Source organism: Rattus rattus, chromosome 4, assembly GCF_011064425.1.
Source record: "Rattus rattus isolate New Zealand chromosome 4, Rrattus_CSIRO_v1, whole genome shotgun sequence".
In the NCBI taxonomy this organism is placed as follows: domain Eukaryota; kingdom Metazoa; phylum Chordata; class Mammalia; order Rodentia; family Muridae; genus Rattus; species Rattus rattus.
Window position 1 is genome coordinate 7,618,632 of NC_046157.1, and position 14,615 is coordinate 7,633,246.

Sequence of the window (14,615 nt, forward strand, 5' to 3'; positions counted from 1 at the left end):
TTTGACAAGGGACTAAGTCACCAAGTCCAACTGACCCAGAAAATAAACAGTATTACAACATCTTTGTTTCTCAAGCAATATCCGTATGTTGCATCTAACATTTATTGTGGATTATATAAGGGGTTCCACCTGCAAACACTCGTGCTTTACTCATGACCCAGGAGCATGAGGAGTATATATGTTAGGACCACAGCCATGCATTAGCTTAGATTGTAAATTTGATTTTACCCAGGCGGTGGTGGCACACACACCTTTAATCCCAGCACTTGGAAGGCACAGGCAGTTAAATCTCTGAGTTCTTGGATAGCCAGGGCTACTTGTAGAAATCCTGCTTCAAAAAACCAAACAAACAAACCAACAAATAGTTGACTTCCTACACAGAGAAGCCCTGTCTACAAACAAACAAACAAAACAAAAACAAGAAATTGGTTTCATGGGAAATCCAAAGCAAATAAGTATGATTGTTACACTGTCCTCTTAAAATCATGTTAAGCAAACAGGCTGAGTAGTAGAATAGCAGTCTTAGGTCTTAAGAGACTACAAAGTTTATTATTAACTCTGGCTGTGAGGCCCAGAAGGAGTTCTAGTGTCTTAGCATGGAAGAGATATTTTTTTCTTTTTTCTATGTTACATTTATTTATTTATTCAATTTACATCCCAATCACTGCCCCCCTTACACAATTCCTCCCCTCTTTCCCCATTTCCCTTCTCCTGTGAGAGGGTGGAGAACCCTCCCCTCTTCCCCCAGTATCCCTTGTGCATAAAGTCTCTGCAGGGCTAGGTAAATCTTCTTTCACTGAAGCCAGACAAGGCATCCCAGTTATAAGAATGAGATCCATAGGCAGGCAACAGGTTTCAGGACAACCCCTGCTCCAGTTGTTGAGGGAACCTACGTAAAGAACACACTGCTCATCTGTTGCATATGTGCAGGGAGGCCTAGGTCCAGACTATGTATGTTCTTTGGTTTGTGGGTCAATCTCTGAGAGCCCCAAGGGTCCAGGTTAGTTAACTCTGTTGATCTTCCTGTGGGGTTCCTGTCCCCTTCAGAGCCTCCAGTCCTTTCCCCAATCCTTCCATAAGACTCCCTGAGTTCTGTCCAACGTTTGGCTGAGGGTCTCTGCATCTGTTTCAGTCAGCTGCTGGGTGGAGGCTCTTGGAGGAAAGTCATGCTAGGCTCCTTTCTGCAAGCATGGCAGAGTATCATTACTAGTGTCAGAGATTGGTGTTTGCCCATGGGATGGGTCGAGATATTTTCAAAATACTGCATCGCCGTGTATGGACTCCATCACTGTGTCTCTGTCTTAGTTTCTTTTGTGTCTTTGACTCCATATATAACCCAGTCCTTCTCAGCCTTGACAATACTTTGGAATGATCTGGGAAGTTGAGGACTGCCCTGGCTTGGATCCACCACTAATTCTACCCGAGGGGATCTGTGCAACTGCAGTGATAGTTTTCTTCTGGGTGTGAAACCCGGGACTTTGTGCATGCTCGGGAAGAGTCTTCCACCAAGAAGAACCTCCAGTCCAACACCAGGATTTTTCCTAAAGTTCTTTGAATGCTTCTAACATGAAGGCAAGGTTTGTCACCATTGCTGCAGGACTTCACTGTAGAGAAAGTTCGGGAAGAGGTGAAATGCTGTAGTGACACTACATACAGCAGTGAGCAGAAAACCTAGGCAGGATCTCTTAGGTTCCTTCTGAAACTGCAACCCCTACAAACATGGAGGGTCCACACTGTGGAGGGGTTGGATAGAGGTTGCTGCCTTCAGCCCTGTGCCCAGTGAGAAGTCCTTACCTAAATGGGATAGTTACACAATGTCTCAGCCCTTATCTGTCCCACCACTGTCTTCTTTCGTATGATTTGCTTTAAGGGACACAAGTAAGGAGGATGGCATGGGAGGGTCCCTAGTCATAGCACAAACATTAGTAAGTGGTATCCATTACTCTGCATTTATGCTGTGCCCAACATTTCACCGACTGAAATAGACATGGCTTCTTATTCATTTCACAGCATCACCAAGAACTATCAATTCACATTTTATAAACAAAAAAATCTAAGAGTGAAAGGATGTGGTGGTTTGAATAAAAATGCCACCCCCCTGTGCTGGATATTTTTATGTCAACCTGACACAAGCTAACGTGATCTGAGAGGAGGGAACCGCCATGAAATGAAGAAAATGCCTCCATGAGATTGGGTTATAGGCAGACCTGTATTTTTCTTAATTAGTGCTTGATGAGGATGGGCCCAGCTTATGGTTGGTGGGGCCACCCAGGTTTGTTGGTCCTGGGTTGTATAAGAAAGCACACAGAGTAAGCCATAAGGAGCAATCCAGTAGGCAGCACTCCTCCAGGGTCTCTGTATCAACCCCTGCCTCCAGTTCCTTGTGCTGAGTTCCTGTTCTGACTTGCTTCGGAGATGAGTGTTGATATAGAAATGTGAGCTAAATAAACCCTTTTCTCCCCAAGTTGCTTTGGGTCATGATGTTTTATCACAGCAATAGGAACTCAGTTAAGACACCCTCATTGGCTCATGTATCGTGGAATCCTTAGTCATCAGCGAATGGCACTACTTGAGAAGGATTGGGAGATGGGACCTTGTTGGTGTGAATATGGCCTTATTAGAGGAAGTGTGTCACTCGGGATGAGCTTTGACATTTCAAAAGCCCAAGCCAGGCCCAGTGGCTCTCTCTTTTTGCTGCCTGTGGATCCAGATGTAGAACTTTCAGTGATATCTCAATACCATGTCCACCTGTGCAGGCCACCGTGATCCCCCCACAATGATGATGGATTAAACCTGTGAAATGGAAGCAAGCTCCAATTAAGTGTTGTTTTTTTTTTTTTCACAAGAGTTGCCATGGTCATGGTGTCTCTTCACAGCAATAGAACAGTCACTAAGGCAGAAGGGTTCTACAGCATCACACAGTAAGGAAATAACAGTGCCAGGGTTAGAAATGTCCATCAGATTTCACAGTCACAGCTGAAGGTCATGACCTTCAAGAGTCAGGGCATCGAATGTGTTACCCAGCTCAGATAATTCGGCTGTGTTCCACTGAGGAATTTTAGCACCATAATCCACAAAAAGCAGCTGGCTGTAGAGATTTCCAAATGAGACAAGTAAAAGAAAACTTACTCCCAATTCCATCCCCCACGCCCACACAATAAATACTTAGGGTCAAACGCACCTTGAGTCAGTTGTCCACCAGATATAGCGTATTGCACAAATGATGGTTTTACCCACGCATCAGTGTTGGGTCTTAACTTTCTCTACACTAATCATTTACAGACTGTTGACAGATATTTGAACCTGGGGTCAAAGTGAACATGCCCAGTTATACAACAAAAGATCTATAAAGACCTTTATCAACTGAGTGTGAGTCACTGTAGAATTCTCCACTATGGTGGACCACAGCCGAGGATGGTTTTGCACCATGAAGGTGCTCACCACGGCATTGCTTCTAGTCACCCTGCAGTGTTCCCATGCCCTGAGTCCCACCAACTGTGATGCCTCCAAGCCTCTGGCTGAGAAAGTTCTAGACCTGATCAATAAAGGGCGGAGGAGTGGCTATACTTTTCAGCTGCAGCGGGTCTCTGATGCCCACTTGGACAGAGTGGTAAGACATGGCCAATGGAGGATTGGAGCTGGGAGACAACGTGTCAGGGGCAATGGGGACTGCAGCCCCAGAGCAGGCTGCTTTGCACAATTGACAACTTTAGCCAGGTTTCCTGTTTAGTTTCTGAAGCGGACTCTGAGTTGTTGGGTTTGCCTCTAAACTAATCTTGGTTATTGGCACGTCAGTAACCATGCATCCGGCTGCAACTATTCTGAAGCACTGTAGATCCCGTAGAATACTGGGAACTTTGAAAAGAAAACTAGAATTAGTTGTGCTCCTCAGAAAAAATAATAGCCTGAAAAATTCAAATTTCAACTGTGAAAGACAGGATAGGTTTGTGACCATATACACACCAAAGATATTGGGGCGACACAATGACAGATCTTTTAATTCTGAAAGGGAAATACCGTGGTGGGTTCTGGAGGGTAGAGGGATTTGAACAGGTGAATTCTAGCACCACATGTCCTTGAGGTGAGCAGGGAATCAGAAAGAGACCTACTGCACAGCAATGGAATAAGCAGGTAGGGATTACAGAAGTTCAATGAGGCTCTGGAGTTCAGTGTGAAGTTGGAAGAGAATATGGGCTTATCTTGAAACCAAGCAAGCTTACTGTCTTCATTTAAATTCTATGGTTGTTTAGACCAGAGTTGATAGGGCAATTGGGACTACGGAGCGATGCTGTTTCCTCCCACTGCAGCAATAACAGTTCCAACAACAACGATAACAATTTCGTACATTTTCTACAATGGAATGTCTGAAGGCAGGAAGCCAGACCACGGGCAACTGCAGATGACACACAAAGCATTTCATACTTTTTACAGCACTGGAGATGGGGAGGCACTGCCAAATGCAGAAATCAGGAACACAGAACTTAAGACAATAAAAAATGTAAGAGCCATGTGTCACACATTTGTCTGACACAGGATGAAAGTGAATGGTGCTACCTCTGAATGGCAGTACAGAAAGGCTGGAGAAGGGGACACAATGAGACTCAGGGGACAGAGGCAGGTGATAGGGACATGAATGACGAGGTCGTTTGCATATCCAGGAATGCAGAAAGGAGGACCAGATCAAGGCAGTGGTCAAAATACAGGCTAGGCAAGACATGAGATATTTCAAGGAAAGACCACTCAGCCTTGTTTATGACTGGCTAAGGGGAAAAACTGATGATTGCAAGATGTATTTATATTTTTCCTTGCTTGTTTTGTTCTGCTGCTGTTCTCTGCTGCTAAGGAGGGAAAGACAGTTCAGGAACAGAGGACAGGACCACAAATACAGACCAGAGGAGGTGGTAGTTATTTGTCACTCTTAACTCTGGGCTTGAACTTTCAACACCTACCCAAACCAATGGGTCATTTAGTTGCAGCTTTTTAAAGGTGAGAGAAGAAACCTCTGGGTCCACAGTAGTGCATGCCTGTAATTCAGCACTTGGGACTGTGAAGCAGAAAGGTAAGTTCAAAGCCAGCCTGGGTTCTTACATCCTGGAGTCCTGTTCTTTAAAAAGAAAAAGAATGAACAATGGACAGAGAACTGGAAAGTGGAAGGAAGAAGAGAGAAAGAAAGGGAAGGGGACGGGAAGGAAGGAAGGAGAGTGTGTGAGAATAGAGGGAAAAAAGGAAAGGGAAAGGAAGAGATTGCTTTTATTAAAAATAAAAACAGGGGACTGGAAGATCACTCAGTGGCTGCTCTTCCAGAAGTCCGGGGTTCAATTCCAGCACCCATCTCACAACTGTCTAGAACTCCAGTTCCAGGGGATCTAACACCCTCACACAGACATACATACAGGCAAAAACACCTATGTATAGAAAATAAGAATAGATAAATCATTAAAAAATAAAATGAACAACAACAACAACAACAAAATAAACCAAAACAAAAAGATCTCTGTGTCCCTGCATCCTCCTGACCTGTCCATTCCTTGTCACCCTTAGGAAATTGCCACCGTCTACTACTTAGTTTTAGATGTGATAGAATCTGACTGTTGGGTCCTCTCCACAAAAGCCCAGGATGACTGTCTTCCAGCCAGGTGGACATCTGAGATAGTAAGTAACTGGGGCCACTGGGTTCCTCATATCATTCTTCTATCTAATCAGCTCACTCACAGGAGACATATGCTGGGCTAGACAGTGAGAAAAGCTGCTGGCATCTTAAGATTCATGAAGATGATCTTTTTTTTTTTTTTTGGTTCTTTTTTTTCGGAGCTGGGGATCGAACCCAGGGCCTTGCGCTTCCTAGGCAAGCGCTCTACCACTGAGCTAAATCCCCAACCCCATGAAGATGATCTTAACCTTCAATTGTTCTCTCGTGGTTCCCTGAGATAGTGCCATTACCTTCAAGTCCCGGGCAAATCAGCAAACATCCTTAGAAAACAATCCTCTCAACTCTAAAGGGAAAGAGTTGGAGTACATGGAGTCCAATGTCGTTTAAAAAAACACAGCCTATGAATTAATGAGCTGGGAATTGTGTGCAGTGAAGACTGACCCCGTTGGTGGTACTGGCCATAGTTGCAGTGAGGAATTAGGTCTTGTCCTGCGTGTGAGCCTGGATACTGAGGCCAGGCTCCCTTCACAGGCGAGAGTACAAAGGAATGAGCAGACACAGGATGCCAATTCCAGAAGTTCAAGTTTTACACACCAAGGGGCTCTATCTAGTGCTGTCTCCTTTGAAAACATTTGGGGTGTGGTCACATCCCATTGCTTTCATAAGGGTTTGGGGTGCCAATGGTGTGCAGTACACAGTCTATGATGAGGTTGATGGGAATCCTCTTGTCTTACAGGTGATTGGACAGTGTAAGGTAATAGCCACAAGATCCTCAAATGAGTCTCAAGATCTTAGCGTGAATGGCTATAACTGTACCATGAGTTCCGGTAAGGTCATCTGCGGAGTTGCTAACTGATTCCAAGTGAACGTAGAACTCGGTCATACAGTGGTGTGGATTAGGTAACAGCCTGGTGGAATGGGAGCTGACTCGCGCCTGTCCTTGCATTCTCCATTCATTAGTACAGATCTCCTGAAACTAGAGGACAGCTCCCTGCCTCCAGCAATCCTCACTTAAAGAGACAATACACACCATTGCAGAGACTTAGTTCTGAGGGTAGGCAGGCTTGAGCTGGAATTCAAACCTTATTTACCAGTTATTCTGAGTCAGTGCCATTGAGCTGGAATCTTGTCTTCACTGTGTCTAGATTTTGCCTTCCAGGTCATGCCAGCTCCAACTATTTCATCTCCAGGATCATTGTGAGCTGGGGAGCAGGTTACTTAATCTGTTTAGGCTTTCCTCATTTAGAATTCGTATTGGAGTTGAATAGAATGAGTTACCCTTTGCAGAATATGGAGCACTTGCTAAGAATTGGCTTCAACAGTTAAGAGTTCTATGTCCTAGTGTATAAAGTAGTCATACGCTGTGCCACACAGATCCAATCGTTCCATCTAATCTCACACGAGGCTATGAAGTAAATGTTGTGGAACTTTTTATTGCAGAGATAAAAATAATTGGGGCTGGCAAAGATTCCAAGGTGTGCTCTCAAAAGCACACTGAGGCATGACAAAGAATGGTACGTCTACGTTTCTACAGCGCTGATGCTAGAGTGCACATTTTTTTTTTTTTTTTTTTATTAACTTGAGTATTTCTTATGTACATTTGTAGTGTTATTCCTTTCCGGTTTCGGGCAAACATCCTTTCCCCCCTTCCTTATGGGTGTTCCCTCCCCACCCTCCCCCCATTGCCGCCCTCCCCCCGACAGTCTAGTTCACTGGGGGTTCAGTCTTAGCAGGACCCAGGGCTTCCCCTTCCACTGGTGCTCTTACTAGGATATTCATTGCTACCTATGAGGTCAGAGTCCAGGGTCAGTCCATGTATAGTCTTTAGGTAGTGGCTTAGTCCCTGGAAGCTCTGGTTGCCTGGCATTGTTGTACATATGGGGTCTCAAGCCCCTTCAAGCTCTTCCAGTTCTTTCTCTGATTCCTTCAGGGGGGTCCCGTTCTCAGTTCAGTGGTTTGCTGCTGGCATTCGCCTCTGTATTTGCTGTATTCTGGCTGTGTCTCTCAGGATCGATCTACATCCGGCTCCTGTCGGTCTGCACTTCTTTGCTTCATCCATCTTGTCTAATTGGGTGGCTGTATATGTATGGGCCACATGTGGGGCAGGCTCTGAATGGGTGTTCCTTCAGTCTCTGTTTTAATCTTTGCCTCTCTCTTCCCTGCCAAGGGTATTCTTGTTCCCCTTTTAAAGAAGGAGTGAAGCCTTCACATTTTGATCATCTGTCTTGAGTTTCATTTGTTCTAGGCATCTAGGGTAATTCAAGCATTTGGGCTAATAGCCACTTATCAGTGAGTGCATACCATGTATGTCTTTCTGTGATTGGGTTAGCTCTAGAGTGCACATTCTTAAGTATTTTAATATTTTCTCCAAAAGAATTAGGTTTGTTAGATGAGACGGAGTTTCTCAGTTTAGCTCTGTTTGTCCTGGAACTCACTTTGTAGAGTAGGCTGGCCTTGAACTCACAGAGATCTGCTTGCCTCTGCCTCCTGAGTGCTGGGATTAAAGGCACAGGTCCTTCTGCCCAGCTAAGTTGAGCAGTTGAAATTGCTTTTGAAAAGAAGCAAGGCATGGTGTTACAGACCTGTATTCCTAGCAGCCAGGAGACCATAGTATAAGTCTGAGGGCAGGGCAATTCCCTGTGGGTGAAGAGAAAGGGAACACACACTCAGAGAGAGGGAGGTTGAGGGGGAGGGAGGGAGGGAGGGAGGGAGGGAGGAGGGAGGGAGGAGGGAGGAGATTGCGCTCAACCATTTTCTGTAGCTTTAACTTTAAGCTGCCATTCTCTCCTTGACAAAGATAGGAAGCCTAGATTAAAGCAGCACTTGTGAAGGCTGGAGTGGGCATAGCCTCATGGATGGAGGTCATCTGGAGTAGCAGGGAAAACAGCTGTTGTCCCGCCGATTGACCTTGAATTACTTTAACCTTCAGTTAGTCCATCTGTAATAACAGTAATGACTCTCAGGGATGTGCTTACACGTGCTGTGTTCTGACCTGGCTTCCAAGTTGCCTCTTCCAACTCTGACCCTGTGGCATCACTGTCTTTCTCCTTCCTCTAGTCTCTTCAGCACTTAGCAACACCAAAGACAGTCCTGTACTCTTCGACTTCTTTGAGGATTCCGAGCCCTACAGAAAGCTAGCCCGGAAAGCCCTCGACAAGTACAAAGCGGAGAATGGTGACTTTGCCTCATTCAGAGTGGAACGGGCCGAAAGGGTTATAAGAGCGGTGAGTTCCCACTACCTCAGCATGTCGGGTGTGAGCTGATCAGCTGGCCCTGTACACCGGCCTCACCTAGGCAGCTCCTTTGAAATTGTTGCAGCCTTTGATACTCAGTAAACAACAATCCCATAAACTTCTCGTATTGAATAAACTCGTATTGAAGAGATACGAGATAAGGGATAAGGATAGAATTATTATCTGACAGGAAAAAGAAGCCAAAGGAAAGGCAAGAGCATTATTGGATTATTTGAACACTAAAAACCATCCAATGTTAGCCTCCTTATGGTAGAATACTGAGGCTTGGAAAAAGAGCCTGACCATGACCAGCTTTAGAGCTGAGGCTAAATGTCTCTGCCTCGTAGATCCAGAATATTAGTGCCTCCCACCCAGAGCTGTCATGTGGAACAGCCAGATAATGTTTTGGCTTTGTTTCTTTTAAATATGTACTTTTAAGATTTGTTTATTTGTCAGAGAGAGAGAGAGAGAGAGAGAGAGAGAGAGAGAGAGAGAGAGAGAGAGCCCAGAGGACAGAAGAGGGCATTGGATCTCCTGATGGGGAATTGAACTGGTCCTTTGAAAGGACAGTATGTACTCTTAACTACTGAAAGAACTCTCCCCAGCCTCTGCCAAGGTTTTGAAAGGGGAAAATCAAATAGATCACAGTATTTCAAGCAATGGGATGCATATAATGTGGTAGCCTGTGCAGAATGTTCTGACCTGACAGGCACTGGCAAGAGGGAAGAAGAAGGTTGCAAAACAATACTTAGCATATGAGCCCATGTGCGTGAAGTCTTTGAACATCTGAACACCCCTACACGTGGACAAAGCCTGTTGGAGAAACACGTGAAACCAGTCGGAATAGGGCTGGGGAGATGGTTCCCAGGTTAAGAGCACTGACTGCTCTTCCAGAGGACCTGGGTAGGATTCTAAGATTGGGCATAATGGTTCACAATCAGCTGTGACTCTCGATCCGGATCACCTGACACCGTTTTATGACCTCCTCGGACAGAAGCATATGCAGGAAGCACTTCTGACACATAAACATAAATAAAACAAAACAGTAGCAGTGACATCCCCAAAAGATGAGGATCTGGGGCTCAGGGAGGGTGTTTTTCCCTGCTATGCTTCTGCCCGTGTACTACAGAACTTCTGCAAATGGTGGTTACTATCACTGGCGTAATCTATTGTTATTAAGCAGAAACCAAAGGAAAATAACATGTATTCATCATTTTCACTCCCTTAGTGTTTTACAAGATGTCGTACAATGGGTGTCTATTACTTTCCCTCTCAGCTTCTATGCTCTTGAAACTGTGTTGATTCCTTTGTTCCAGAGAGGAGGGGAAAGGACCAAGTACTTCGTGGAATTCTCGGTGAGGAACTGTTCCACACAACACTTCCCCAGACACCCTCCGGTAAGTGTGACACACCGCCATTTAGAGCGTGCCCACCACCTCAAGGGGCTCCTCACACACATGTTCACTGACCACACTCACACCGCCCTAGAACGTAAGTTCACGTATTCATTCTGATCGGCGGATGGAGAAATGGTTTTAGAATGTACACGACGTGATATACATAGTACCTAGAACTGAATTTTCAATTCTTTAAGACGAAAGGCTTAGTGAGCCAATAGCCAGCATATGCTAAGGCCATCTACAACAAGCATGGACACTCGCAGGTATCCCAGGTGACAAGTGAGGATGTTACTGTGATCCTGCCAAGCTTGGTTAGAATCCAGGACTTCTTCCTTAGTCAAATTGACCCATTATCTGCTGGAAGAGCTTACTGATGACGCCCAATATCTCCTCCCTTTAGTCCTTGCCTAGCAGGTATTTGGTCACTGTGATCAGAGAATGACTAATGCACTTGGTATCTTGGTGTTTATAAAGCATCTCCACTATATTATTATTGTCTGCTGAGCTCTAAGACAGCCCCACTGTGGAGATGCAAGTGTCTGGCTCAGTTACCCTGGGATGAGGCCTACAATCTTAACCCCCTACTAGTGTACTCTTAGTTGGTTAGTGTTAGCAATGTGGAACTCTGTTCTGTTCTCGATTCGAGGGCTTTCCTGGGGTTTAATGGCACATCCACTGTCTCCAGCCAGAACGAAGAGGCATGTGCTGTGTCATCAATTTCACAAGTGGCAAATGCATACTTACATACGCACACATTCCGCTCCTCAAATTTCCTACTTGAGCCAGTTCTAGATTCCTCCTCATCAGCCGCAAAAGACAAATACTCTGCTGTGTTTGTGTGGCACTGACAACCTACTGCAGCGTCATAAAGTCTGAGAAGGAGAAGCTAGCAGCCTCCCCTCACTGAACTAAAGCTGCTTGTCCCTGTGGGAATCCCACTCATTTACAAACACTGGAATTCAGAACCTTTGTACAATTTATTTCCCACTGTTGGGAACTGGCAAGTCCACATTCATGTAGGAACCTCAAAGCTGTCCAGACAGCCTCAATGCATAGCTTTTTCTAGAAACAAACTGTCTTCTTGTCCTTTGACAAATGGGGTTAGGAGTTTCCAGAACACAGAATGTCAGCTAGTGAGAGCCAGCAGACACTCGTGTTAACAGGACTCAAGCAAACCCATCTTTGTAGTGGCTCTGCCCTTCCCAGCACTTGCAAGTTACATGAATCTGTCTTCAGTAGCATTTCCCATCCCCCAGGCACAAGCAACCCAGGTCTTTATTGCAGAAACACTAGCTTAAGGGTAGCATAGACATTTGTCTCTAGGAGGGGGCATGTGTCCCTAGGACTACATACAGATGGACAGTGCATCTGTTCGTGGAGAAACCCTCAGAAGTCTGACAAAATCCTGTGGAAGATACAGACCTGGCCACTTTCCTCTTGTTCATTTAAAGCTTTTTCTTGGCTGGAAATGCTGACAGCCATGTGGACACACACTGTATGGACCCATTCACTGTATATTCCTATTGCACATGCTAACAGGCATTTCCCTTTGAAGGTCTTTGGATTCTGCAGAGCAGTTTTGTCCTACAGTATAGAAGCCTCTGACTTGGAAACCCCAGAATACACTGACCTGACCTGTGAAGTCTTCAACACTGAGGTGGGTTGGCTGAACAGCCCTCATAATGAGCAGGACCAGACCAAGAGATAATCTCTTGAATAGTACATTTGGTTCATTTGGCTCTAGTGATGTGTGTGTGTGTGTGTGTGTGTGTGTGTGTGTGTGTGTGTGTGTGTGTGTGGGTGTGTGCGCGCGCGCATGCGCGCGTAAAAGAAAGAGACAGAGTCAGAGTACAGATGGCTCCATAGATTTTGTTTGCTCGTTTGTTGTTTTATTTTAATTTTTTTTTGTTTTTTGAGTCAAGGCTTCACTCTGTAGCATTCTCTAATCTGGAACTCACTATGTAGCATTGTCTAATCTGGAACTCACTATGTAAACCACGCTGGCTTTAAACTCAGAGATCTACCTACTTCTGGCTTCTAAGTACTGCTACACCTAGCCACACGGACAGCCGCATGCCTAGCCATACCTTTTTTAATTAAAGTCTGTTTCAGTATACAACTGTAGTTCCAACATGTGGGAAGCTGAAATAGAAAAATAGCCAAGTTCCAAGCCAGGCTGAGCTACAGAGAAAAGACTCTGTGTTTTTTGTTTGTTTAAGCTAAAGTTGAGGGCTTAGAGGTTAGTTTAGAGGAATGTGTCTTGGGACTGTGTTGGGAATGTCAGATCCATCCAAAACTGCTAGCTTAATAGGCAGTCACCGCTCCTTTATCTCTTTTCATTGAAATGAGAAAAATAAGGTTAATACAATTTTTATAAAGCAGCACCAAAGGACCACTCTTACTTTGACATTAGCTGATTTGTCATACTCCTCTTGGGCAATAATAATGCTATTCAAGGACAGATTCATTTTTTATTTTAAATGTAATTTGACTAGAAAAAACAAAAATGTAAGAACCAGAACTGGAGAGACGGCTCAGCAGTTATGAGTATTTGATGCTCTTCCAGAGGACCCAGCCCCACATGGCAGCTCATGGCTGTTTGTAGTTCCAGTTCTAGATATATGCCTCCTTCTGGCCTCCACAGACACTACACACACACACACACACACACACACACACACACACACACACACACACACACAGAGTACACGGACATACATGCAGGCAAACCCCTACATATTATGAAATAGTTAATTTTTTAAAAATACAATGGCTTTTTTGGTTTCCTATGTCTTAGATCAATTTGTGAAATCTTTGAGAGCCTTCAGTCAAGCCTAAAATCTAACTTCCTACATAATTATATTCATGTTTCTGTGTCCTTTACCAGGATCTTAAAAACAGGAGCGACATGAAACCCCATCGGGGCCATGAGCATCCTCATTGTGACAAACATCTGTGTAAGCTCAGTGGACCCAGGGACCATCATCATACCCATAAGACACATGAAATTGGATGCCCACCACCACCAGAAGGAAAAGATAACTCAGACAGATCACCCCTTCAAGAAGATGCCCTTCCACAACGGCCCCCTGGCCATTCTGGTCCTTCTGGTACCAACAGGAGCCATAGACCCCCTCATAATCACAGTTGTAATGAGCATCCTTGCCAGGGACAGCATCCCCATGGACACCACCCTCATGGTCAGCATCCTCATGGACACCACCCTCATGGACACCATCTTCACAGGTACCACCCCCATGGTCACCATCCTCATGGTGACCATCCCCATGGACACCATCCCCATGGACACCACCCCCATGACCATGATTTCCTTGACTATGGACCTTGTGACCCACCTTCCAATAGCCAAGAACTCAAGGGTCAGTATCATCGGGGACATGGTCCACCACATGGACACTCAAGGAAAAGAGGGCCAGGTAAAGGACTCTTTCCTTTCCACCAACGACAAATCGGATATGTCTACCGACTCCCTCCACTGAAAGTAGGTGAAGTTCTCACTCCTCCTGAAGCCAATTTCCCCAGCTTCTCCTTGCCAAATTGCAACAGACCCCCACAACCAGAGATTCAGCCCTTCCCTCAGACAGCCTCAAAGTCCTGTCCAGGGAAATTTGAGAGTAAGTTTCCACAAGTTTCCAAGTTTTTTTTAACATATGCCTCCAAAATAAAACCTGATTCCTTGGTAGGGGAAAGAGTACAATATTCTGAATAAATAAAATATGACCAGTTAGAAATGAAAAGTGTAATTACTTTGTAACTTTGGTTTCATACATAGGGAAGTATGGGAAAGAAGCCAGAAAGAGACAGGAGGATAAATGGAAACAAGAAGAAAGATGTCTTAGTCAGGGTTTCTATTCCTGCACAAAACATCATGACCAAGAAGCAAGTTGGGGAAGGACGGGTCTATTGAGCTTACACTGCCACATGGCTGCTCATCACCAAAAGAAGTCAGGATTGGAACGAATACAAAGTAGGAACGTAGATGCAGAAGTGGATGCAGAGGCCATGGAGGAGGAATGTTGCTCACTGGCTTGCCTCCCCTGGCTTGTTCAGCCTGCTTTCTTTTTCTTTTTCTTTTTCTTTTTTGTTTCTTTTTTCTTTTTTACATCACTTTTATTAGATATATTTCTTTATTTACATTTCAAATGTTATTCCCTTTCCTGGTTTCCTGCCCAAAAGCCCCCTATCCCTTCTCCCTCCCCCATAACGGTGTCCCCCCCATGGACCCCGCCTCACAACCACCCCCGACATTCCCCTCTGCACTGGGGGTCCAACCTTGGCAGGACCAAGGGCTTCCCCTTCCACTGGTGCCCA

The 14,615-nt window shown here is 45.0% G+C and overlaps 1 protein-coding gene across 1 annotated transcript; it reads left to right on the forward strand.

The window, feature by feature from the left end:
• Positions 1-3,358: 3,358 nt before the first annotated feature.
• On the forward strand, positions 3,359-14,041 carry Hrg (histidine rich glycoprotein). The gene is made up of 7 exons (XM_032899225.1): positions 3,359-3,610; positions 5,542-5,652; positions 6,387-6,477; positions 8,708-8,874; positions 10,200-10,280; positions 11,839-11,940; positions 13,171-14,041. Exons 1-7 carry the CDS (start codon positions 3,395-3,397, stop codon positions 14,011-14,013), a joined length of 1,611 nt encoding a protein of 536 aa, XP_032755116.1. The 5' UTR covers positions 3,359-3,394; the 3' UTR covers positions 14,014-14,041.
• Positions 14,042-14,615: the final 574 nt, after the last annotated feature.